Raw genomic sequence first — 25,564 nt, forward strand, 5'->3', positions numbered from 1 at the left:
GACCATATTAATGCTGAGCTTGACATTTGTGACAAGAAACAAATGGTTGCAAGTTAATTCCTGTGTTCTCTGAAGCCGCTGAATGAAACAGCAGACCTTTTAGATTTCTAGTGATTTATTATGTTTTGCCCTGTTTTCCTTTACTTACAGAAATGCTGACTGTGTAATTGTGGCAAGATGCCGTAAGGTTATGAGGGTACAAGGTAATCAGAGGAGAAAACTGAGAACAGGAGCCTACTAAAATAAACTTGTCTTTGATAGCTGCTAGATTACAAGCATTGTAAAGAGCTCTTATTAGAAAGCCGTTCCTAAAGCAATGGATAGCTGTGAGCTTTTCCACCTGAACCCAACCACTCTGCTAATGTTTGTTCCTATTTGAAAACAGGGAATGCAGGCAAGGCCAGAAGTTTTGGGTATTTGTTTACATGTTTATGGAAATGCTGAAATATGTAAGCAAGTAACTGAGTGCACACAAAATGTGCTTCTGGGAAATTCAGTCCTAAGAATAGCCAGGATTCATCCCACCTATTGGGTCCTTTTCAAGATGACCATTAGCAGCACTCCTTCAAAACACATGCAGTGCTTACACATGTCTTTGGGACAGTATCAGCAATACATGCCATTTGCTTGCTTAGCACTTACCCTCCCCAGAGTGAATAGCATACAAATGACTAACCTATGAGATGGAATGGCCGCTTATTGGAATGTGCCTATTAAAATGCACTGTGTAAAATATAGGGAGAATATGTATTAATAAGGGGAGGTGTATGCTCAATATTTAAGGTATTTACAGTGCACAGCTGCAAATAATTCAGAGTTTATCCCAGGTTTCATATTTGTTTTTTTCTGTTCCTTTGAAAAACAAACAGGAACTCTCTTCGATAGTGGATATTGATACTGCCTGTGTTGACTGGCAGTGGTCTGCTTTTTGCTTTCTCAGTAAATGTGGGAAACGTTAACAGGCCACATAGAAATAATGTGTTTCAAGCCCAGCGTACCTGATTTTGTTTTAATCTGAGATATGTGCTCTGTTTTGTCTGTTGTAAGCATAAGGTATATTTTTTTTAAAACCAGAGTTTTAACCAGAATAGTGCTTAACTGTCACCCCAGCCTCCTCTAAGCATTGTCTAGATGTTTTTATTACACTGGAAAATGATTGATGTTTTTGTTTTGGAGGGTGGTGGGGAGTGGTGGTGCCTTTTTGTTGTTGTTGTTGTTGTGTCTTCAAATCCAATTCTTCCTCTTTTTACTTCTCAGGACAGTTCATCAGTCATCCAGTTCGTCACAAGGGCAAGGGTGCGGGTGGACCCTGACCTCAGAGTTGTGGAGATACCCAATGGGAGCCCAGAAGAAAAACCAGTAAGTAAATCATAGGATCAGCCAGGTTAGAAAAGACCTTTAAGATCATCAAGTCCAACTGTTTCCCTGGCACTTTCAAGGCCACCACTAACCCATGTCACTGAGGGCCTCGTCTACATGGGTTTTGAACAATTCCAGGGAGAGGGATTCCACCACTGCCCTGGGCAGCCTGTTCCAATGCTTCTTAATATTCAGTCTAAACCTCCCTTGGTGGACCTTGAGGCCTTTTCCTATTGTCCAATCACTTGCTCCTTGAGAGCAGAGACCAGCCCCCTCCTGGCTCCATCCTCCTGTCAGGCAGTTGTAGAGAGTGATAGGGTCCCCCCTGAGCCTTCTCTTCTCCAGACTATCCCCCCCGCCCCAGGTCCCTCAGCTGTTCCTCATCACACCTGTGCTCCAAGCCCTGCACCAGTTCCATTGCCCTTCTCTGGACCCACTGAATAAACCTGAAGAGAAAGGTTTCCTGATCCCAGTGGACTGGAGATCATTGAAAGCTCTACACAAACTGGATTGTGTGGCTGGGCTTAACCCATGAGAGTACCCAGACTTTGTCTGGCTAGACTAGCAGTAATGTGAACTGTATTTGTGTGGTTTTCTCCCCTCTGATAACCATACCATTGCAGTGAATGACATTCTCTGGAGCAGAAGTATCTGTGTCGTGCTAGTCAAAACTGTAATACCCTTGAGGTTCTTGTGCCAAAATTAGGTTTAGCTTCCTGTTCTAAGGTTAACATCTGCTTTAATCTAATTCAGATTTTTCTTTAAAATCTAGCAGAGACTTGAAACCCCAGAAAAGTCTTTTCAGGTGTGCCAGTGTGAAATATTTGGAAGTGTTAATGATATCTGGGGAGCTGTGAAAATGGGCAAGGGGACCTAAACTGTCAAATTCATTTAACTGTTCCATTGTGCTGAGCTGGCAGAATTTATGTATGACCTGATACTGCATTTTGTAGTGGTCTACGTGTGATTGAATTTCGAAGGGGAAATATTAAAGTTCAAGGCAAATTCACTACATAGTTTTGGCTGTAAGCAGAACTGCACAGGGCCATGTTTATAATCTACTAGAGAAGGAGGAGGTTTCCTACTTTGCTTTCGTTTCCTACTACCAAGCCGCCTAATACTTACACATGAAAATTGAATAGGCGGCCACACGGAAATCAGCTTTCTTTTTGCCTGATGAGATTTTGAAGTTTAATTTCTTATTTCTGTCTCACATGAGGATCAAATTTAATCTGGACCACTTTCAATTTCTCCTCTTGTTGTGTATTTTTGGAACATGATCTAGATGCCATCTCTCAATTAACCTTTTATCCCCAGTGATTGCCATTGCCACCAGCCCATGCAACCATTCTCTCATTGACTCCATTTCAGTGAGTTCTATTGAGATTTGAGTGTGATAGCATTGACTTCAACACACTTTTGGAAGACCCTGAAAGACCCTGACATCCCACATTAAAGCATTTCTCAGAGATGCTGGATTTAAAATCCTACAGGCAAAGGAAGAATTGAACCTGCATCCATTTAATACCCTCAGTCTGAAAGTAGACCCACCAATACAGTGACCATCTTCTCCGCCATCATGTTTGCAACCCTAGACTTAACTTTCTATTTTATTAGACCTGTCAGAAATATGTGTATATATGTATATATTTTATTTGACAGGACACCATTTTTTCCCTTCTGTTTTATTTTCTTTGTCAGTTTTCTGGACCATTATAAGAGCATTAAAAAATAGGCTTGGCAGCTGAAATAGAAAGCATAGCAAGCTTCTCTGGGAATGTGCCTGCAGCCTTAATTTTTAATACATTGCTTGATTTCTTTTTAGCTCTGCAGCTTGCATAGAGCAAATCTTGTGATTTTGTGGCAAAATTTCACTGGCTGAACAAGTGACTGATACCTATGCCCCAGTTGAAATGTAAGAAGCCACCATCTCTCTGCCAAATGTTTTGATCTGTAAATGGTTTCAGAATCTCTCAGAATGATAGGCACTATGTAAAATATGTGGGATTGCTGTTATTTCACGTTCAAACTTTAGAAATGTTCTTATCTAGGAATGCGAGCTCTGATGTATTTCATTGTTATCCAATGCTTGGAGAAAAAAGAAGAAAACAAAACAAAACCCCAAAACATTGTTCTTTTCCTGTTCCCGGAAAGCCTTCCATCAAGCCTTGAGTTGCAACAATGACAAAGTGCACTGTGTGTGCTGGAAAGCTATGTTAATCTTCAAACAAGAGCTTGCTCCTAGTTCCTGGGAAGCCCTAGCCGTAAAGGAGCATTCTTGACATGTTGTAGCCGTGTAACATCAATTTGTAATTTCCAGTCTTTTCTAATGTGAGTGCCATTTGCTCCCTCCTTTATGCTCTTTCCATATGTCTGTTGGCTTCACCATTGGTATGTTTTGCATAGGGTCATGTTCAGGGAAAAATTTAAGACGTGGTTTGGCTCAAAGTATTCGTTTTTCATCCTTCTCTTGTGGAATGCAGAAGGAAATAGTACTTGTTGCAAGCCACAGCTATTCAGCTGGAAGTAGAGATAGGAGAGAGAATACGTCTTTGTTCATACTCCTCCCTTCCTTTTTAAAATCTCATCCTGGATTCTTTTCAGTGACTATGGACTGCTGTACCATATCCATTTGGATAGCAGCTCCTTCTGAACAGTTGTGCATGGACTTCCTTTGAGTCTGGTTATGAAAGTGCTAACAACAAGAAACATTTTCTTAGACATTTTCTCATGGTAAATTTGAAAGAAAAGGCCTTTTTGCCTTCTACAGCTAAATGGAGACTTATTAGCACACTTAAATGGTTGTTTAGAACAAGGTGCCTTTACTTCACTGGGTACTTTTACTCTGTATTGTACAACATCAAGTGCAAATAGTCTGTAATGAAGAGAAAAGGAAATTGAAGACTCATATTTGTGATGTTAGTGTTAAGAACTACTGTTGGTGGCAGGACCACCCCTATAAATATCATCAGTAGACTATTTGTAAGGGAGATGCAAAAGCTTATGTAAATATTTGCAAGCTGGATAGCAGCTGTCTTTGTAATGAACCCATTTTTTAAGAAAAAAAGATGCATTTATTCAGTTCTCAGAAATCATTTCTCTGGATTTGGATATGGTTTCATGTGACTTGGAATGATATATTTTCTGTCTCCAGTTACAATAGGCTGTTTGAACTCTTATATTGGACAAGTCACATGAAGAAGGTGAGCAGAGTTTGGATTTGGCTCTGTAGTGACAGTTGTATTAGCAGGAGTATGTATTGGCTGAAACCGATGGTGTGGTATTTTCAGGAGGCATGCTTTCTTTTCTTGAGCATATGGGTTTCCATGAAGGTTTGGCTCCCTTCTTCGCTGCATGTGAGGCAAAACCAACAATAAGCTCCATGAGACCGCCGTGGTCAAATACCAGATCCAAGGATTCACATCCTGTGCTCTCTGCTTGTGTGCAGGAGGAAAAGTGTTCTTCTCTCAGAGGCACTTCCCTCTCTGAATGCCAGTGTGGAGGGAAGAATAAGCTGGATTTCACCATGTCAGAACCAGCCAAATATGTCTGAGTCTGAATAGATGCAAAGCTGAATAGATTTTTAACCTTTCTCTCCTCCTGCATAGAGTTCACTGTTTCCTCATTTTCAGCCCAGTCACCCCATATTTAATTTGACACAAGCAAGTGGTTGCTCTACATGGATTATTTTTCTTTTCTCAGGATTTAGGTACGTTTATGTACAGAGATACAGGAGAATGGTGTCTTTTTTGCAAGTCCCCTCAAGTATAATGGCACCTGGATGGACAAATCAGCCAGCAGAGCAGTGTGGTTTGAACCACCAGAATCATTCTGGGTGATAATAGAAAAATAAAGTAACATTTTTATCATAAGCCAGTGCCTTCCATGATGCTGTGGTTCATGATACAAGCACATAAAATTCAATTAGTGCACGTAGGTGGGAACTAAATGATCTCTAAGGTCTCTTCCATTGCTAACCAGTCTATGATTCTGTGATTCTATAAGCAAAAAGAAATGAAAAGTTTGCAATTATGTATTTCTAACTGTATTTTGCTGAAGTATGTTTCTTGTCTTTGAGTCCCAGTGCAGCAGCGTGTGTGTATTCTGCAAAGGGCTTCAGCACAGTATGTACTTTAGGGTTTTGCAAAATTCCTACTCCGTTAACCTCTTAACTTCTTGCCTACACGCTCTACTGGAGAGTGTTTTAAAAGCATTAAATATATATATGAAATTCTGATTCTTTTCAGTTTGTTCATAAAGATTATCAGAATATAGCAAGTGTTTGGCACAGGTAGATGATGAACTGGTAGATGCCCTTGTCCCATGTAGGTTCAGCATTTCAGAAACCAGTGGTAGGGTGAAGCCCTCTTGTTTTACAGAAGGGCAGTTGCATTGTGTAAAATCTGATTGACGTGTGAGCTATGTCTCACTAAATGGCAAGCTACTCTGCCTCCCGGGCTTCCCTGCTTCCAAACCCCACCAGTATGGTGTGAAATGCAGAAGATAAATATGTAACTAAAACTCCTCATACATCGTCAAGACAACTCTGCTTTTCCACAGCCTTTCCCTGGTGTTTTGTCGCAGGCTGAAAACAAGCCTGTAATCCGCTCCATATTTCATGACTGTTGTATCTGCTTTCTCTGAACCAGGTGGCTTCTGCTCCCACTGTCCTATCTGGGATGTTTTCCCAAACCCACCTCCCTTATCTTCTGTATCAGTCACTCTTATCACTCCTGTATTCTCTATCAGTTAGGACTGTGGGAAGTCCATTGGGCGGGGATGGGGACTGCCTTGTGCTCCCCAACACATTGGCTGCCCTGTTGGGGCTCTTCTGGGGTGGATGGGATGAGGAGTTCAGGTTTTGCTGGTGACTGGCTTTCAGAGACTGTGTGATGGCCATGGGTCAAGTGGTGGATGGCTCTCTTCTGTTTGGTAACACCATCCTCTGCCTCCAACCTCTCCCCATCCAAGGATGACTTGCTTCCGTGGCCTCCCACCACCTACTCTACTGACTTCTTGTTGATCACCCTGACATGTGATGTACACTGTCTGTTCAGTCTGCTTTGATTGGGGTTCAGCTTGGGTTTTTTGTTGTTGGTTGGTTGTTTCACCAAAGCTCATTGCAGTGGTTGCATATTAATGCAGGCGCATTTTGAGAGCTTGAGAGGGATAAGGACACTAATAGGTGCAGCGTCCCTGCTTCTCTCCAAACCACAAAGCCATGAACAGTGGGGTTTTATGCTTGTTTGTTGATTCCAGACTGCTAGAATAAACTGGGTAAATAAGAAGCTGTTGTTGCTTTCTACCCTTATAGTTCGAGCTGTGACTGCAAAAGCTACAGCCAAGCTATTCCAGCCAGAGTGCTGTAAACCTGAAATCTGGGGCTCTTGCTTCACAGATGATGTATGATTTGATCTCTGCAGTTATTCCTAGCTCTGTCTTTTGGCAGCATGAAGGACATACAGGTCTATTGTGCTGGATGTTGTATTATGTTAATATTTACTCTCTGAGTAGTGGGAAGCAGACACCACCTCATTTTGCATCCAGGGACTGCCTGAAAGGTCTCTTCACTAAAGCTGGCAATACTTACAATGTTAGGAGGGTTTCTTTTTTCTTTTAGAGTCAGAAAGGAAAATAAATTAGTGCCTTGTCATCTAAGAAATACTCATCTAACTTGTGTCTGCAAGATGGATGCTATCCATAGCCTCCGTGAGAAATGGACTGCCACATCAGATCATCTTTCCAAACTGGCTCAGAAATACAAGGAAGGGACAAGATTTGTGTTTGGTCCCTCTGTCTGGTATTTCCCTTACACTCATCTTGGCTATGAGGGAAACTGCTGCTTAGGAAACTGTTTCTGTTCAGCAAGATATCTAAAGTCTGACAAAGGCTTTGTGCTAATGTCTGAAACACCAGAATTACTCTTTTTGTGTGGGTGAAAAAATGGCCCATGGTCAAGAACTATTTTGAGCATTGTGATACTAGTTATGGGAATATGTTTGGATAATGCTATCTATGTATAGCATCTTTCTTGTCCATTTGTTATGTTTCCATGTTGTCATCAAATGCCTGATAATTTCTCATTAATAGAAAAAAAACCCAGTGTGTGTAAATCAGCTGTGTTCAAATTCCTCCCCCAGAAAAGTTGTGGTCTTAATCAGGATTAGCTTGTGAAACTGAGATGAAGGATCTTCAAGTCCTTCTTTACGGAATGCCGTGGTGAAATAGAGCTCTACTCAACTGCTTACTCTCACCTGTGCCTGTAATTTGTGTGGGTGTTTGCTGAGTCTGCAGATGCCTACAGAAACAGATAAATGGTTGTTAGTGGCATACGGGGATGCTCTCCTGTCCTATTTCGCACTCAAAGCAGGGCTGTTACCTGCACTGGCTCAGGATCCCCATGGCTTTGTGTAAGGCTTGGCAACCTGCAAGGATTGAGAACCCAGAGCCTCTTTGGCCCCTGTTCCAGTGCTGCCATCACCTCCCTGTTGCAGCCTTTTCCTGAATGCCCACCTTCAGCACCCATGCGGGTTGTATGGCATCGTGTTCCTTTTGCTGTCTCATAAATGATGGTGTTTGAATGGTGTCACCAATGAATGCAGGTACTTCATGACTGTATTTGACTAAATCCCAGACTTTCATCCAATTTTAACTACCACTTTTTTCATGTTTTGTTTAAAAGATTGATTTAACAATTCATATCTATGAGAGGGTTTTGACGTTTTGAGCAAAGATGATGAAAGGGGTTTGTGAAGGAGGGAGGAAAACTCTCTGCTCTGCCTTCCAAAACAAACCAAAATAAAGCCAGACAAAGCAATGTATTACCTTAAAAAAAAAAATCCCTGCTGTCTCTCTGCATTTGCTGGATATTAAATTGCAACATTTAACATAGAAATAGCCTTCACTGAGGAGAACTGGTTTTGAGTTTTCCACTGAGAAACTGGTTTTGATTGAAATAAGAGACTGGAAATTCACATAGTGTATATGAGCGGTATAATTTTCTCCCATTTTCTTCTTAAGGCAGATGGTTAAGGAAAGCTCTTTGTAGAAAGTATTTCCTTGCCATACATGCTATACAAATAGAGAGAAGAGAACAGCAGGGGACTGCTTTCTGTGTTCCCAGAAGAACCCAGGACTGCACACACCCTTCTCTCTTTCACACAATGTGCCTTGTGAAGCACAGCAGGGACAATTTGTTTTCAATAGGATTGTATGTGAGTTGTGCCATTTTTTGTGGGGGAGAATAAGTTAACAAGCTCAGCAAACATGAGTGTTTCATGTAAAGCATCAGGGTGTTTGGCAGGCCCAGGAACATGTTGAGTAAGACAAACCATGTGAGATGTCATGGAAATCCCTGCCAACCCAAGGGATGAGCTATTCATGCAAGCCTTTTTGCACCTTTAGTGGACCAGCACCAGAACAAGCTCAGTGTATGGGGTGGGATGGTGGATTGGCAGGGTAAGACTTATTTCAGAGTGGAAGCTGATATCCTTTGGATCCAATGCATGGCTACTTAGAGTCCACTTGAAAGCTTTAAATCCCTTCTGAAAAATAGATGGAAAGCATAAAATTAAGGGCGCATTCTATATTTGCTTGACAGATGAAATATGATCAGTGAGGCCACCATGCAGTGTGTTTAATGAGTGCAAGAGAAAACAATACAACTTCCAATCATAAAAAGATCTTTTTCTAATTGCTTTGTAGGTGGTCTTTGAGGCTTTGCACAATCTGGAGCCTCGTGGGTATGTTGTCGGATGGATCATTGCCATCAGTTTGCTGGTGGGAATTCTCATCTTCCTGTTGCTGGCCGTGCTTTTATGGAAGGTAAGGTAACAGATGCAACATAAACACCAAGGCTAGTCCCAGGAAAAAAAAAAAAGAAAAGCTTAAAGTTATCCTTGCATTTAACATTCACTTTTTTTAGGAACTAAAAAATTGTCCACTCCATTACAGAAGTCATTAGCCAGCAAATACAGTTTTATATCCAGGCTTTTGTGAGGGACAGGGAGAGATTCGTGTTGTAGAGAAAAAGTGAAGGCTGAGGGTTTTTTAGGGCCTGGCGATTAAAAGTTGAGACCTCTGATACCATTTCAGGATAAAGCAGTGATCCCTCTTAGAAATCTGCTATTATCTCATACTCACATACTTGGTACATCTCTCTGGTTTTGGGATAACTGAGGTTCATTGATTTCGGGGTTTCCTGAAGATCAGGTCAAATTTCTTGACCAGCTGAAAGACTGCACGCATCCCTAGCACAAACCTGTCAGTAGCTACTGTTTTCAAGAGGTAAATGCCTGGGGGAGAGGAGTATCCAGTAATAAATTCTTCAGATCACTCAGAGTTCCAGATGAGAAAATGCCTTATGAGAGCAAGTAGTGCATGGACCTGTTAAAAGCCATCCTTCGCACAGTCTCTGATAAGATACAGCTCTTGTACCCAGGCGCTGTTACATGGTAAAACTGGGCTGATGCTGACAATTAGCAGCAGCCATCTGGTGTGGTAAATAGAAGGGTAAGGAGCTTCAAGTGTTTTCATTCCTCAGTTCCCTTTTACCAATCCATAAATCTAAAAGGCCACGGTCAAGGTCAGGGACTGTCTTTGAGAGAAGTAAATCTCAAGTGCATACATAGGAACAAGTCCAACCTTATTTTGCTTCCCGTGGCGGAGGTCCAGCAGCCTGATCTGCGCTGTTGAGCAGCATGTGTGCTGCAGTCTGTGCTCACCCGCTGTGCCGGGACTGGAGGTCCCAGCCCCAATGTGCTGTGAAAGGACATAGCGCTGCAGGTCAGGAGGCTGTAAAATGGATTTACAAACCTAGGCCAAAAACTGTCCAGGCAGTTCTTATTATAGATTATACAGATGTGTAGATCGCTTTGTTATAGGGTGTAAATCTACTTCATGGATTATATAAATTTTATACATGTTGTAGATTTGAAGTAGTTTTATAGGCAGTTTTGAAGATTTAAAACCATATACTGGCCAGGTCAGAACTGACTGTGCTTTCCATTTGGAAAACAATGTTTGACCACAGTCTTGAATATGTTGTAACTTCTGTTTTCCTGACATGTGGGCAATGCTTTTGGTTTCCATGGCAGAAAAAGTGAAAGAAAGAAAAAAAAAAAAAACAAAGGGAAAGAAAAAGGTCTGTGCAATTCAGATGGCAGAATAACCATGAGAATGAAAAAATGTGAGGTTGGAACAGGCCCAGAGTTTATGCCCAATGACACACAGGTTTGAAAAAAGGAGTTAATGCTGCTAATACCTATATGACTGATTTCATAAGGTTCATTTCCTGAAGGTAAAAAGGCAGTAGATGATCTGTTTGAAAATGTGCAAGGTAAGAGGAATAGCACCTTTCACTGTGAGCCTCCATGGGAATCAAACACAAGTTCAGGTCTTGGTCTCTATTAGGATTAATACAAATTCTTTGCTTCCTGGCTCGATCTTGAAACTTGAGCTCTTCTAAATTTTATAGGGATCATTCAAGTACACATCAAGGTCATTCATGTACATTTTGAGTACTCATGGTGCCATTTTGATGCCTGAAAGCCTTGAGGGAAATTCTGAGTGACAGCAACAAATAGTTCTAACTAGCACCAGGCTTATATAGCACTTTCTGCATGCAGATGTTGAAGTGCTGAGGCAAAGGAAGGTGAGATTCCTTGCCCAGAAAGCCAGACTTTGTCAGCTGCACTCCTGTGCTTCATCTACAGGGTTGGATGACTACTAAAGAAACCAATAACTTAACAGTTTGATTTAGAGAAAAGTGGTTAAAAGTCTGTAGCTGTATCAGCCAGTATTTTCATCCAAGTCTTCATTTGGAACATAAATATACATAAGTGATACTTTGCACTCACTAGTTGCTATATTTATTAAGATTACTGGCAATATTAAAGTTGTCTGAGATAAAACTGATGTGGGAAAGCTGCAGTCCTGCAGAGGAATCTTAATTGTCTGATTGTAAATATTTGTTAGACAAAAGTGGCCAAGTACATCCTACAGTCATGCCTAAATTTGCTGTGTGAAAATGTAAAAAAGACGAGCAAATGTATATTAGAAGTGGTTTAGTTTTTAACTGTGGAATGAAAGAACAGATTTTAATTAAATGGAGTTTGGGGCATCTCAGAATGACTGGTGAGAACTAGAAATGACCCAGATTTGAGGACTAGCATATAAACTAAATTATATTTTTATTAAGAAATTAATTAGACCTAAAAAAGTAGTCCTGGAAGGCAGCTCCTTACACAAAACAGAACAGGAGCTGGAGCAAACTTATTGTAAGAGCGCTGGCATCAGTGCAGGGATTGCTGGCAGGGCTCTCAGCTCTGTGTGGAAGATACACTGTCACTGTGTGCATGACTGCCCAGTGAGGAAGTTCTACCTACTTATCCCAAGTTGTAGAAAAATATTAGAATACATGTAAATATGTCACATTACACACTTCTAGAATTAGCAGGACTGAGGTCTCATGGACATTCCAGCCCTATATTGAATCAGAGTAAGGTTACTGAGCATACAATAAAATGAGGATGGTAATTATTTCATTATTTGTAGATCTAAAATTGCACAGCTTAGGAAGTCCATGTCAAATGGAAGTGATGTCAAATGCCTGGTTGTTTCACTTCAAACAAAAGTGTATTTATTCGCATGCAAGACCGCAGCCATGTTTAAACACACATAACGAGCTTTTGAGCATGAGCTTGATCAGTTTTTGACTGCCTTTCCTTCTCTGTTTATTTTAGTATTTCATGTAGACACCGTGTTTCCTCTGGTTTAAGTGTGCACAGATCCAGAGCAGGAGAGCAGCTTTTCCTTGCATTCGTGGGATAATGGGCATGATGCATAAGGGTTACCTATTGCCTATTTTGTTGGATAACCCAGTTTTACCTCGACACTTGTCGTTATTCCTATCTTGTTCATCCACTCTAGATGTCTTTGTACAGGCATGCATGGGGATGTGGGGATGTGCTCCCAATGTTGCTAGCTCCTCTGCACTGCACATCACTTTCCCTGCTTGTGCCTTGCCTGTGGTCTCCTATGTGGACAAGGAGCAGGAGGGGCTTTCATGCTGTTGCCCACAGCCATACATCTTGCTTTTTACTGCAGAGATTGGACTGCACCTCTTTAGTGGCCTCCAGATGCTTGTGGAGATCGAAGCAGGGGAGGAGTTCGCTTTGCTTCAGGCCAACTACCCATGTGTTAGACGAGCCCATGGTTTCACAAGCACTGCCAATAGTTCAGGAGGGAATGGTGGTCATGGCTGGCTTATTTTGGGGAGTGCTGTCCCACACGCACTGCCTTCAGCTGTTAGGACTGCAGCCATACATGGGGACAAGGTCCCCTTTGGGCATAGTGGATTTATGCATGTGTAAACCAGGGGAGAATTGGCATACACAGTGCAAATGAAAAAGTGAAGCGTAATATAACACAATAAATATTCTGTAATAGAAATGCTTTACAGTGCTGTGGATTGAAATTTGAACTGGCTTGAGCTGTGGAGTGAATTATTCCATCCATATCATTTTAGATAAAGTGCACAGAAATTAAAGAAATGGGGTTTGCCCAGAGGATATCAAAGAGGGGATGTGACAGTGAGTACCAGACTGGACATCTGAGCAGCTGAGTGATCTGTGGAGCCAGTTGTGGAAGTGATTTGCAAATCAAAGATTTTATATTCATTGCAGTAACGTTATTTTCTTTCTTTGTGGCATGTTTAACACAGGAACTGTACTTTTATCTAAATTTATTTGTCTAGACATTAAGCTTCTTTCTGAACTGAGCCTGTCCCTGTTGTATCCAAGCTCTGACCCATCTAAAATGAGGTTTCTAGCATCATTGTATAGATTTTGGATTCCTGGGGTGAAGAATTAATCTCTGGGTGTCCCTTATGCAATAAGACACTCTCGTGCTCCAAACCCTCTTTGGATTCTTGATGGGATTGCAGAGAGGAAAACAAACAGAATAGCAGCCACATACATTGGGGTTTGAGTAGCTGAAGGGTTCCTGTTCTTAGGTGCTATGCAGAAACATGTTTCCTTTTGTCTTAGAATAAGAGTTTGAAAACTTCTATTTTTTTTAGGAGAAATATTGTGATGACAATGAGTTCTGTTTACTGAGCTGAGTTAGTGCAGGCTTCAAACTGGCATTTTCCAGCGAGGAGCATGAATCATACCAAGTGCTGGACTTGCAAAATCCTGCTTTAAGCAGAGGCTGTATGTGTGGATGCAGTGATTTGGTAGCACTGCTTTAAGGGACAAGCTTTGAAATAGAAAGCTTTATTTATGAAATATGAAGTTCTTTTTTAAGAAAGCCAGACAAACCCAAGCAGGTTTTTCAAAGGTGCCTTTGGGCTTCTAGCTTGAAGAAGCCTTATGAGTTTTTTCTGTGACTGCACAAATGTCTTTGAAAGAGCGCTTATATTCCCCTACATGCAGTAGTTGCCATTGCCTCACATATTGTTTCAGCCTTCAGAAGACATCTTAAGCTAACCAAGGCTAAAGCTAACTTGAAATTCACCTATGTAGCAGAAACCACTCTTTTTCCCCTTTTGGAAAGAGATACTTTCCCTTACTTAGGGCTCCAACGTTAAGGCTTTTTAAAATAGGCCAAAACATACAGCTCACCATTTTCCAGCAGAGGAAAGAAAAAACCCACACCAGAACCAAACCAAAAACCTCTGCAGTTACTCTTTGCCAGTTGATCTGTATCCTGTGTTACAAGCCCAAAAACATTTTCTTTCCCTTTAATTTATGCTCAGGTGGCAGAGGCTAACTACCATTTCCTGGCTAGTCCTCGTAGCAGCCCCTTTCCTGATGGCCACGTTTTGGATTAGTAGCTGTGTTGTGGTTTTGGGGAATTTTTTTGCTTGTGTCTTTTTTTCTGTACCCCAGAGGTGCACAGGTACATACAGTTACAGCACAAAACCTCTTCGGATTTCAGCATAGTGGAGAAGTCTGGCTGCTTACTTTTCTCTCTCTCGATTTCCTCTCTCTATATCTGTCTCTAATCAATACATAATCTTTCCAGGAAGAACACTTTTCAATTAAAAAGTCTCCCACTCTGCCATTATCACATCTGTATAACTTCAAATTTTGATTTTAGAGGTGAGAACAGAAAAACCTGTTGAAACTGGGTGTCATTTCATATCTTTGACGAAAGTTGTGCCTATTCAGAGTTCACATGCTTATTCCTTTCCATACGTACAGTTCCAAGACTCAACCATATGGTGATGCTTTAAAATTAAGAATCATAATTAATGTTCAGATAAACAAGGCAGTTGGCTCAACTTGCTGCGAGAGCACTTTCTAGGGGCTGATGACGGGAGGGGTGGATTTCAGAGCTCACAAATGTCTTCCCTGTAGAGGTGTAGACAGGGGCACCAGCTGCCTCAGAACTTAAGAGAAATCTATACAAGTCTATACTTCTCCTTTTTCTTTGTTATTTTTCTCCCTTCTCCACTATTTCTCCTCACTTTAAAACCTTGTCAACGCTAGTTTCTGCACTTTCTTCCAAGTTTCTGCCCAGCCTTGTCTTCTCACTTTTCAGCTTGTCTCATTTATAAAAGTATGATCCCTATCTGTAGGAATCACATGGCCCATACCTGTCCTGTCTGTCCATTAAAACTGTCCATTTTTGTAGTCCTCAAGCCATTGCATTCTGCAGAGTTTTTCTGATAAATTTTTGTTGCTTTTGTTACCCATTTGTTGAGTTGCTTCAAGGAATTTATTACCTGCTATCTGACATGTAGGCTTCTCAGAGGTACTACTTTTTGGGCACAGATTCTAGGTTCAGTAGGCTTAGAATTAGGATCTTTCAATATTATACTGTTATAAATAATAAAAATGCAGTTGGGTGATAATTCTGTGATTCAAAACCAAACCCATATTATCTCCCAAACACAGATAGTTATCTATTATGTATAGCAGCTTGCAACCTTGAGGAGGGAATGAGGCAATGGAAGTGGTTGGTTGTCCATAGAAATAATGACATTTTCACCAGGCAGAAGTTAGGTGGATTGTTTGAAGTCTGATTAATTTCTTAAAGAACAGTCAAAACTGTGTTTATTACATTTTTTTTTTTCCTGGATGAAAATGGGCATCACAAAATGTTTGTAGACCCTTGGTTTCCCAAGACCAAAGGAGTTTGTATTCCTGCAACAGTGACTAAAATGTTGGGTTTTCTACAGTAGATTGAGTGATTTGTTGAGCTTTTTGAACTCTGACTAAATGTTGCAGGAAGACTGAGTTTGGGCATCTTTTACTTGTTCTTATGCAAGTAAATGGTTAATGCTGCTCTTGTAGCCAAAGCACTGCCTTCACCAGTGGGTTTGCTGGCTCCCATGTAATATTTGTTCACCACTCTTAAGGGCAAGGTTGGCAACATTTCAGTGGTGGTGTGCGTCCTGTACTTGTGAAATGCCTTCGTTATCTTTCTGGATAAAATGAGCTATGTAAATTGTACAACAATAATCTTGTGGCTGAGTATTCTCTATCTGAGTGTTCTGCAAATGGGAGCTATGCATGCCAGTGCACTTTGAGATCACAGCCATTGCAGCTATGTCGATCTCATCCTAGGACCATGTGAGCGAATTGAATGCGCTGACAATAGAGAGGTCAGGTTGTGTTTCAGAAAGTGTTTCTGAAAAGAAGAAAGATAGCCATGGTGTTCCAAAACAGAACAGGAATACGCGTGTAGACTGAAAAATTACCAGTAAGTACCTAAGGTGCCAAGGTTCCCCACTGCTGGAACACAACATGTGTATTTTTGGGGAGTCATTAGCATCCCTCAGACCCAAATGCCAGTACACAGACAATGTGACTTCCATAGTCTGAATTCTCTCTTTAGGCTTAGTGTCGCAGTGGGACATGCTTTATTACAACTTATACCAGCCATAGACATTTCCTCCTGGTTCAGCTAAACCCATGAAAGTAACTTATTCTGATAATTATGAACATAGTATAAATTTCATTCAAATATTTTTGGCAGGTCAGATACATCAAAATATGAGTGTAAAGCTACTTTTTATTGATTCCAGAAATAGACTTTAATGTTTAGTCTCTGGTTTTCAAACAAAGCCAGAAATATTTCAGTAGTTTTTTTCTTTTTTCCTTTGGAGAGGAAATGAAAAATATAGATTGAGATATGTCTTAAATTAATTGCACCTACAGGAATGATTTATCTAATTACTGCCCTATTCCCTGCTGAGATTTAAGAAATCAGTGTGTAGTAAGTTGTCCAGACATCTCTGAATAGACATTGTGTTCTTTCTCATTTTTACAACTGATAAGCACAGATGAACTTTGGATGATGACTGTGTTCATTCTATGGCTTTTTTAAAAGATAAACTACTTAGTAAAATTTTGCAATAGGGAAAAAAATCTTTAAACTGTTTGCAAGTGTTTATAAGATTTAATGTTGTCTAATTTGCTTTTTGATTACACTTATATTAGTTAACATCTGTCATGCAAGTTACTGTACACAGTTACCATCCTGCAAGAAATTCATGCTTTCAGTAAACTCAAGTTACCAGAACTCAGCTCTGAAAGATCTTTAAAAGTCCAGTCATTGCAAAGTACTGTAGGTACCAAGTCCTTAACAAAATATATTACCTATGCATAAATGAATCAAAAGCTAGGTGAATGGGTCTTGTCTGAGGCAAATTAGATCTTACCTCTGTATTCCAAGGTAAAGATATTCCAAGGGTAGACACCCAATCTACCAGCTTTATTCACTGCATTAGTCAGTAGGTCTATAGAAGCCAACTGAACAACTGCTGAGCTAAAAGTTGCACAAGAAGTGGTTAAAGGAACAAATTATTGATGACTGGGCTTCACATTTAGAGTGGGATGATGCTCTAGCATCAGTGACAACAGCAAGGCATGTTATATTAAAAAACCCTAAGTACTAAATTAGATTGGCTGTACAGGTGTCCATCTCTGTGTGCATTTACCTCTTTTGCACACCTGAATGCTTCTTTTCCGTGCATGCTGCCCGTCTGAATTGTGTATCTACTTTGAAGTACCTAGCCTCAGTGACTGTTTCTCTGTTTCTTGAATGTTTGGCCTTAAAGATAGACATTTGGTTAAATTAATAGCTCATTTAATAACTTCTTGGGCTAAGTTATGAACTGTCTGACAGTCCTTAGAAAAAAAACTGAAGCCCTTAACATTTTTCTTATTACTTCAATATTACAAAGTAACCGCCTAATAAATGTGTGTTTTAAAAACTATGCTTGTTTTACTACTACAGCATGTAAAATAAATTTCCTTCTAAAAACCTGTGGAGGACTACACATCTTCACACTACGTACCATTAGTAATATCTTATGTCAGCCAGGCTATATGAAAGTAACTTAAAAGTTAAGTGCAATTTTGTCTACATTGATAGTTTTTCCTGCCATGGCAATGTCTGTCTATTACAGTTCATTGGGATCAGATACAGATGATAGGTGTCAAATTCTTCCATAGCAGCTAAACAAAATGTCTGTAGAGGAGACCTTATCTTTGAGCAAGCTACTGAACTTCTCTTTGCCTCTGTTTCCCCAATGCATAAGTATATGTAGCACTGTGTATATATGCAAAGTGTATCTTGTATGTGTATATATATATACACACACCCCAGCCACTTGTGGAATGGTAATTTTTGAAGCATATGTATTTATTTTCTTGGACATGTTTCGTTGAGCAAATGAGTACCTACATTACAGGAAAGTTGAAAGATTTTCCTCTCAGAAAGTCAATGAAAGAGTGGATAATCAAAGCCAGGCCACTTGAATCCTCATGAGCTTACCTTAGCCATGCTATCATTTGTGCTCCTAAATATACAGTTTCTCATTAACTATAGGCAGGCCACATGGCTGCTTTCCAAACATGCCTTTTCCTCACAGGGGGGCCCAGGCGGTGGCAGTTTGCCAGTCCTCTATGGAAAAGCTGATACACAAGATCTGTTCATGACCCGTCTGTACTGTGGCAACAGTCCTTTAATTGGGAGGAAGGAAACGGGGCATCCTCTTGGAGCTGGGGACTTGCCAGAATTATCCAAGGCCATGTGAACCCAAGTGCAAAGTATTTTTTTCCACCTTCTTGGCAGTAGGGAAGTGAGATGCACATAATAACCAGTGATCAATCTCTGCATGGGGAAACGCTCCATGCTTCCAATCTCAGCAGTGCTGCTTTACAGAGATTGGGGTGTTGCTGCTGTGCCAACTGGTGGCCTTTAGCTTTAGGGTGAGGTTCCTGGCCTATGATTAGCTGCATATTTTTCTAGCTGTGGTACTGTTTAGAAGAAGGGAGGAGTGCCCAAGGGGCATGCACCCCAAAATGTGAGGAGAAGAGTAAGTTAATTCTTTCTGAAGGGCTATGAGGTGAATGGCGTGGGACCTCTGCCTAGATTAAAGAGATGTGACAGTAAAGGATTAATGATGTAAGTCCAGACTGTTCATCCAGTATGGCTGAATAGTGCATACAGTAGATGAAAAACTGTATAATAGAGGAAAGACAGCTTGTGATTAAGGCACTGAATCCAAAGTATCCTGACAAAGCCTAGCTTCAATGGAAGATATCTGCAGGGTTTCTTAAATTTCATTGTATTTCTTACTTACACCTATATCTATACTTCCTTTGCTGTCTTAATTTGTTGGTTTCTGCTGTGGTCAGTAGCCTCCATTGGAAGATATTTGTCAGCAGAGCCTTACCAATAAAAATCAACACTTTCTGTGTGCAGCTTAGTACCTCAGTATACCCTAGTGCAGCTTTATCAAAATATTGTGCAAAACATGGCAAAAGTCTCTGATATATTTTTTGGATTCTGTTTGAACATTGTTATTCACAAACCTCTATTCCTAGCTCAGTTATAGTTTCAAAACACTACTGTAAATCGACATAATGATTGTTTTACAATGGTGTACAACTGTTAGAATTTTTTCTTGCTTCTTAATAGATGAAGTTAATGGGAAAAAGACTTGAAAAAAAAAACCCAACAAAAATATAACTATTCTTCTACAGTTTGCATTTCAAACTGTTTCTCTTTTTATTTGATTGGGAAAATAAGCCACAATGTGTATGATAAAAATGCTTTAGACATTTACCCAACAGTGAATATAACAAGGGCAGTGATATTGCTTGCCCTCTGGTCAGCTTTGTTTTTTTCCCAAGTGCAGACTGTAGTATCATCACTCTTCAAACATACTTCTAATTGGCACCCCAGAGAGAGAGAGACGGGGTGGTACTGCAGGAAATGCTGGACAAATGTTTATGCTTTGGGAGTTTAGGAAAATATCAAGTCCAGTAGTTCAGTGATCGGTGTTCGGATGTGTAGAAAATAGCAGCAAGAAAAAGAAAAGACAATAGGTTTTGTGATGCTAATTCAACACTTTGAAATCACTTTGACTGAAGCTTTCCATTTGTGTGAGTGCTTGAAGAATGCAGTTTTATGTGACTGTTGTCTAGTTATGACTTATCTGTGATTTTTAAGGGATTTAAATCTGGCATGACAGCTAAAGAGTGAAAGATACTTTAAGTACTCAGGATTGAAGACATGACGGTGCTGTCACATGGCAAGAAGTAACTTCACAATAACAGGTGTAATTCCCCAGCCTACGAGTAACACAGATTTTCTGTTGCTTTGTTCAGTTTTGGCAGGAACATGCTTTCTGCTCAGCCTATACTGTAGATGGCAGTAAGGGTATGCTAGAAAAGGGTGCACAGGCTAGAATAACTAAATTAAAGAATGTGTGTAAAACCTACGGATGGTTTCAGGTTTTGCATCTAAACTACCTATTTATAGCAGCAATAATACTTACCAGGAAGGACATTATTTTTTATCACTTCTGGTAAAGACCAGGCCAACTTTTTCTTTCCGTTGTGTTTGTTTCTGTCTGATTATTTCTTATTAGTATTTGTTTAAAAGCAAGATAATCTTTGCAGTTTATCATGGCAGATGTGAAACATGACAATGTGTGGATTCACAGGCAGTTCAGATGCTCTCTCCATTCCCTGGCATAGGTCGTGAATTCATTGTGAGTGACGTTGATAGCCCCAGGATTTTGAGACTGTCCCTATATTCTCAAAGTCTTTAATGGCCCACTTTCTCCTCTTTGTTTCCTCTGTACCTACAGAAGAAACAAAGTAGGATATGGCACCTTTGGCATAGGAGCTCCCCCCTGGTAAGGTCTGCCAGGGTTAAGAGTAAAGCACGGTGCATGCTGAGCAGTGTTCTGCTCCTGAGACCTTTCTTTTAACCACAGTGATCCAAAAGGCCCATAACTCAAGAAGGTCTCCTCAGCCTTCCCAAATAATTCTCACACCACTCTGAAATGCTGACTGTAGTTTGCTTCTCTCATCTCCTCCATTGTCTTTGGTGGCTGATGCCTTCTTCCATTATAACTATTCAGCTTCTCAAGGTACTCTCTCCTTGCTTCCTGTATGTGCTCCTGTTGCTTTTCCTCTGTACAGTATGTGTTACAGACATGTATCTCTGTGTATATGGAAAGCAATTGAGTAATATTAGAGACTCATTGCCCACAAACATAGGTTGGAGACCACTGGCCTACTGTAAACACCCATTCCACAAATGACATCACTGCAATACTCCTGTTAAAGCTGATCTCGTCTCCCTGCTTGAAATCCAGCACTGAGTCCCTGTAGTGTTGTCCTTACTGGGCTTTCTGAGGTTCCTTAAGGGCTTTGCATTAGTCACAGAAAAGACATTTTCTGGTGTCACTTCTGCCCCAGTGACAAAAGAAACAGCATATACTTAGCTCCATGTTTCATCAGTTCTCCTGCTTTGGTCCAAGTGTCTTCCTCCTTATTACCCCTGTATCTCCTTGCTGCATGTTAAATTCACTTGTTCTCTCCAGGTTGCCACAGGCACTTAGCATCCCTTACCATATGGGTTAATATTGCTGTCATTTTTAATGAAATCAGTTTATTCTAAGGAGGTGGTTATGTGGGTTGTGTTCTCCCTTGTGAGACAACAACTATGTTGTGATTTCTTCATGGCCATTACAAAAAAAAACCCCTTTCTGGTGATGATAGGGACTCTACCATGTTAAGCAGATATATATGGTGTGAACAGCAAGGAATGGTACCCCATAACAAAGCATATTCTTGCCTTTAAGGGGTAGGAAATATATCTAATCCCTGACCACTACTTTAAAAAATGTAAATATAAATATAGAAATATAAATATCCTTAAAGTCCAGTTTATCTTTTTGCTTGCACTCAAATTAAGTCCTCTACATAGTTATAGATTATGCACATCACTTACAGCATGTAAACATTTATAGCTTCGTAGTGGAATTGCTTCTAGGTGTAGGATTTCACGTTCCATTAACATTTATTATAGTCTTCAGCTCACTTTTCTGCCCTACTAGAAAGTTGTACAAAAGCATGCTGTATTCAGTAACAAAATAGTAAAATACTAAAACTATCATACCCAACTTTTAAAAAGAATTCCTGAAGCAGATGTTCACAAACAGACAATTTTTATTAAAATAACAGTTGGAAGGAGTTTGCTTTCATTTGCTTGGCCTTCGAGGAAATTAAAAAGCCTTTCTATAATTTTGATTATAACTTCAAGAGAGGATTTTATTGTACCAAGGATGTGGCTGTATGAAGGATGGAGACCTTAAGGGTTTAAAACCTGTTTTTAAAAGCTACAAATTGAACTTCTCCTGTTAATCTTGGGAAACAAAGTCCTGTGGCAATTTTCTTTTTCTAACATGCAGAACATGTAAGTCTGTTGTAAAAACTGATAACATAAAAATGGCACCCACTTCTTCAACACATCTGCTCCCTAACCATATGTAAGAATAGCTGCAGACTCCTGTGACTAAAAGACTAAAATAAGTACCTTCAATTAATTCTACTGGGGTAGAAAACCAGAGGAGTAGTAATGGAGAAGTAATGGGTTTTTACACTTTTTTTGCCTATTATCAATAAAATAATTTAACTTAATTTTGGGCTGTGAAAATAATGGGAAACTTTAGCTATTGGCTTCAAGTCTCCATCGAGCAGAAGTATGTTGGCATCAATGGTGAAATTTCACTGGGATTTTACGGTGGTGCTATCTCGAGGATATCTTCTCTAAATATATCCTTTGCACTTCTATAGCTTCCAGGTATAAGTATGGAAATTACTGCTAAAGATATTTTTCCACTAAAGAAAGAACTTGATCTGAATTCTAGAGCAAGTTTGAAGAATAGGGATACTCTTCATTAATTCTTCCTTTCTGAATCCTTGCATACATTGATCAGAAATGCTAGGAAGCAAGGGAGATGTGGCTCTCCAAAATTCAACAGTGTCCCTTTTGTGAGGTAGTTTCTTAGAACAGAAGCACCATTATCCATGCATTGAGCATCAGATAAAGCTTTGCTTATGATAGATGGGAAAGAGACAATGTCCGTAGTCTGTGCACAAAAATGTGAACAAATGGTTTTTAAGGTCTAGTTCCAGCTATTTGAGGGCATCCAGAAGGTCATGGGACCTCTATAAAGTTGGGATGGTTGTCATTTATGTGTATGTCTACGTATTGTGTATTTATAAAGTGGTTGAGTGTGTGTGTGATGTACATCTGTGCACTCAGGAAGGTACACCTGTCTCTAGATTAATAGCATGCCCCAGAGATGTGGTCCACAGTCATCCAAACCAACATGTTTTGTTAGACCATGTTGCAGCTTCTGTATCCTTTGGTGGTGAGAGGATGGTCTGTGCCTGGTATCATGATGGAGTGAATTCAGGACGTAGCTGGGAGCACTGGCAAGGACCTGGGATTTAGGAAAGTGCCCTCAGCAGGTTGAACAAGCTGCCTTTCAGACCCCTGTGAGTTAAAAAGTCCTTGAAGAAAACTGAACTTGTTAAAGAACTGAAACTAAAAAGCCCAACTTAGTCGTGACAAAATATTCCTGCATATAGCCAATTTGGGAATAAAGGATAGTAATAACTGGTTGATAAAGGAAGAATAAGGCATCATGCTTTACCCAGCAGGAATAAGAAAACAGGTTTAGAGTGGTAGGAGTTACATAAATGTTTAATTGTGATGAACAAAATATTGATTCAGTGGTCTCAACAGTGCACTGCTAAGTTGGAGGAGTTATTCTTGAATGCTTACCAAAGTCTGTTATTAAAATCATTTTTGTTTACTTGGAAGACTTAAGAAAACAGCAATATGAGAATTGTTTTATCCAAACTGGAATGAAAACTGCTTGCATTTCTATAACTAAGTACAAGGGTTTAAGAAACAAAAAGACATGCATAAGTGATTATCAGCCCCACAGCATCTTTAAGGCTTGTGGAGGAGTTATGGTTGATGCATGCATTTTCTAGGATCAGGCTTGTATTTTGCCTTCTGAGCTGCAGATTACACAGCTGGTAGCAATGGGACTGCATTTACACAGGACTCAAGCTCTAGGCTGGCTTTAGGTTCAGATCCCAGTTTTGCATTAGTCTTTATTTGAAACCAATAAACCCGTATCTGCCTCTTCTGGTCTGTGTTTATTAGAAACACTTTGTGTGCATTTGTTTCAAAAACATACTTCCTGTAAGTGGGCTCTTCCCTCAGAGTATTTCATCTGTAAGGAGCAGAGTCCTTGGGAAGATTTGGGACCTGGGTTGATCTGGTAAACAAGGAGCTCTGATTCCAGATGGGCAATAGGAGAAATTAGTTATTAACACCTGTGCTGTTCTTTTCCCTGCTCACTGTTTTCTGACAAAGTAAGTTTCAATGTAACGATGCTGTTACTTACCACTGTCATCTCTTCTTGATTTGCAGATGGGCTTCTTCCGCCGGAGGTACAAAGAAATTATTGAGGCCGAAAAGAGCAGGAAGGAGAATGAAGATAGTTGGGACTGGGTCCAGAAAAATCAGTGAACTGCCCATGAAAAGTAAAGCCCAGTCATGTGGCACGTGCTTGCTAGCCTATAGGTCCTGCTCTCGTATCTTCCATATGTGGAAGAAGGAATCTTCTCCAGATTTTTCGGAGACCCCGTTGATGCTGTGTCTTTATCACTCCAACAAGCTAGGGAACATAATCCTGAGGCAACCACTGCAGCCACGTCAGGTGACTGGAGCGATTTACACTTCATTTAAGAGCTGAAATTTGAACTTCGGTAACCAAGCTGCAGTGCAGAGCAATATTTATGAATCCAACTATGTGGTATACCCTCAGGGGAAGACTGTTACCTAAAAATATTTTTTATAAATATAAGCTTTTTATATTGATTATGTCTTTATATTTGTATCAATGTTTTATAGTTTCTATTGAATAGCTATATAGTTCACTCAAGCACTGATATCTGGCTAAACCCTTGGAAATACATATATGTATATACAAATCGTATTGTACTTTTAAACTTCAATGCAAGAGAGAAGAGAGAGATTTGCAGATAAAAGTAGCTGAAATCCTCATATGCTTAATTCACAAGGCTTGGTAATGTTGTGTGTAGACCATTTTATGGCAATAAGCCAAAGTCTTTTCACTATCTCTTTTTTTTTTAGTTGAATTTGGTGTTTTATTAACTGAAGAACCTAATGTATTACACAGATGTGATGTTCTGTATCTGAGTCTGTCCTTTACTGGCCTGAATGGGAGAGGATGAAAATATTTCCTCATTGATGTGTAGCAAGACTTGTAGCTTGCTTTGGCTCACTGAAGAAAGCATCACAGAATGTTTTCCTTTGGGAAGTTTTCTCTTGCAGTCTTTAGTACTTTGATAATGGTCTAGGACTGTACAATTGAGATACCAGAAGGATGTAACTGGGCCAACCACTGTGGCATTGACAAATTCCTTGGAATTAAAAATAATAATAATAATGGAGCCATATTAATATTAATGTTAAGAAGGATAGTTTTTAAGCTACTGTTAATGGCTATGATCCGTTGCTATCAGAGCAAGTGATTTAATGCTACAAGCTATGTGCATTATTCCTGCCTTGTGGGTTTTATACACGAGTCATGAGTTTGTTTATGTGATAATTTTAAGAGACATAAGTAGATACAAGGGTTAAAATGTTTGGATTTTGAGTTTCCCTGCTTGAGTGTTTGAAGTACTGAATGTCATCCTTCCTCAAGCATTAAGAAGGAAGTTTAGTCAAGGTGCAGATGTTACTGGATTTCAGATAGATTGCCATTTTATTCGCTGATAATTCCTTAGCAAATCATTTGCTGAATTAGAGCAAATCTAGTTGCAATTGATTCAACCATGTTCCT

At 40.0% G+C, this 25,564-nt stretch overlaps 1 protein-coding gene across 1 annotated transcript in view; it reads left to right on the forward strand.

Moving 5' to 3' along the window:
- ITGA9 (integrin subunit alpha 9) overlaps positions 1-25,178 on the forward strand; it is a 212,991-nt gene extending 187,813 nt beyond the window's left edge. The window contains exons 26-28 of the mRNA XM_061464722.1: positions 1,258-1,359; positions 9,064-9,183; positions 24,127-25,178. Coding sequence (XP_061320706.1) covers positions 1,258-1,359; positions 9,064-9,183; positions 24,127-24,225 — 321 coding nt within the window. The 3' untranslated portion in view covers positions 24,226-25,178. The remainder of the gene's footprint in view (positions 1-1,257; positions 1,360-9,063; positions 9,184-24,126) is intronic.
- Positions 25,179-25,564: the final 386 nt, after the last annotated feature.

This window comes from Pezoporus flaviventris, unplaced genomic scaffold (genome assembly GCF_033815535.1).
Source record: "Pezoporus flaviventris isolate CSIRO_AGI_PZ_B2104156 unplaced genomic scaffold, CSIRO_AGI_Pfla_v1 ptg000037l, whole genome shotgun sequence".
Classification (NCBI taxonomy): domain Eukaryota; kingdom Metazoa; phylum Chordata; class Aves; order Psittaciformes; family Psittacidae; genus Pezoporus; species Pezoporus flaviventris.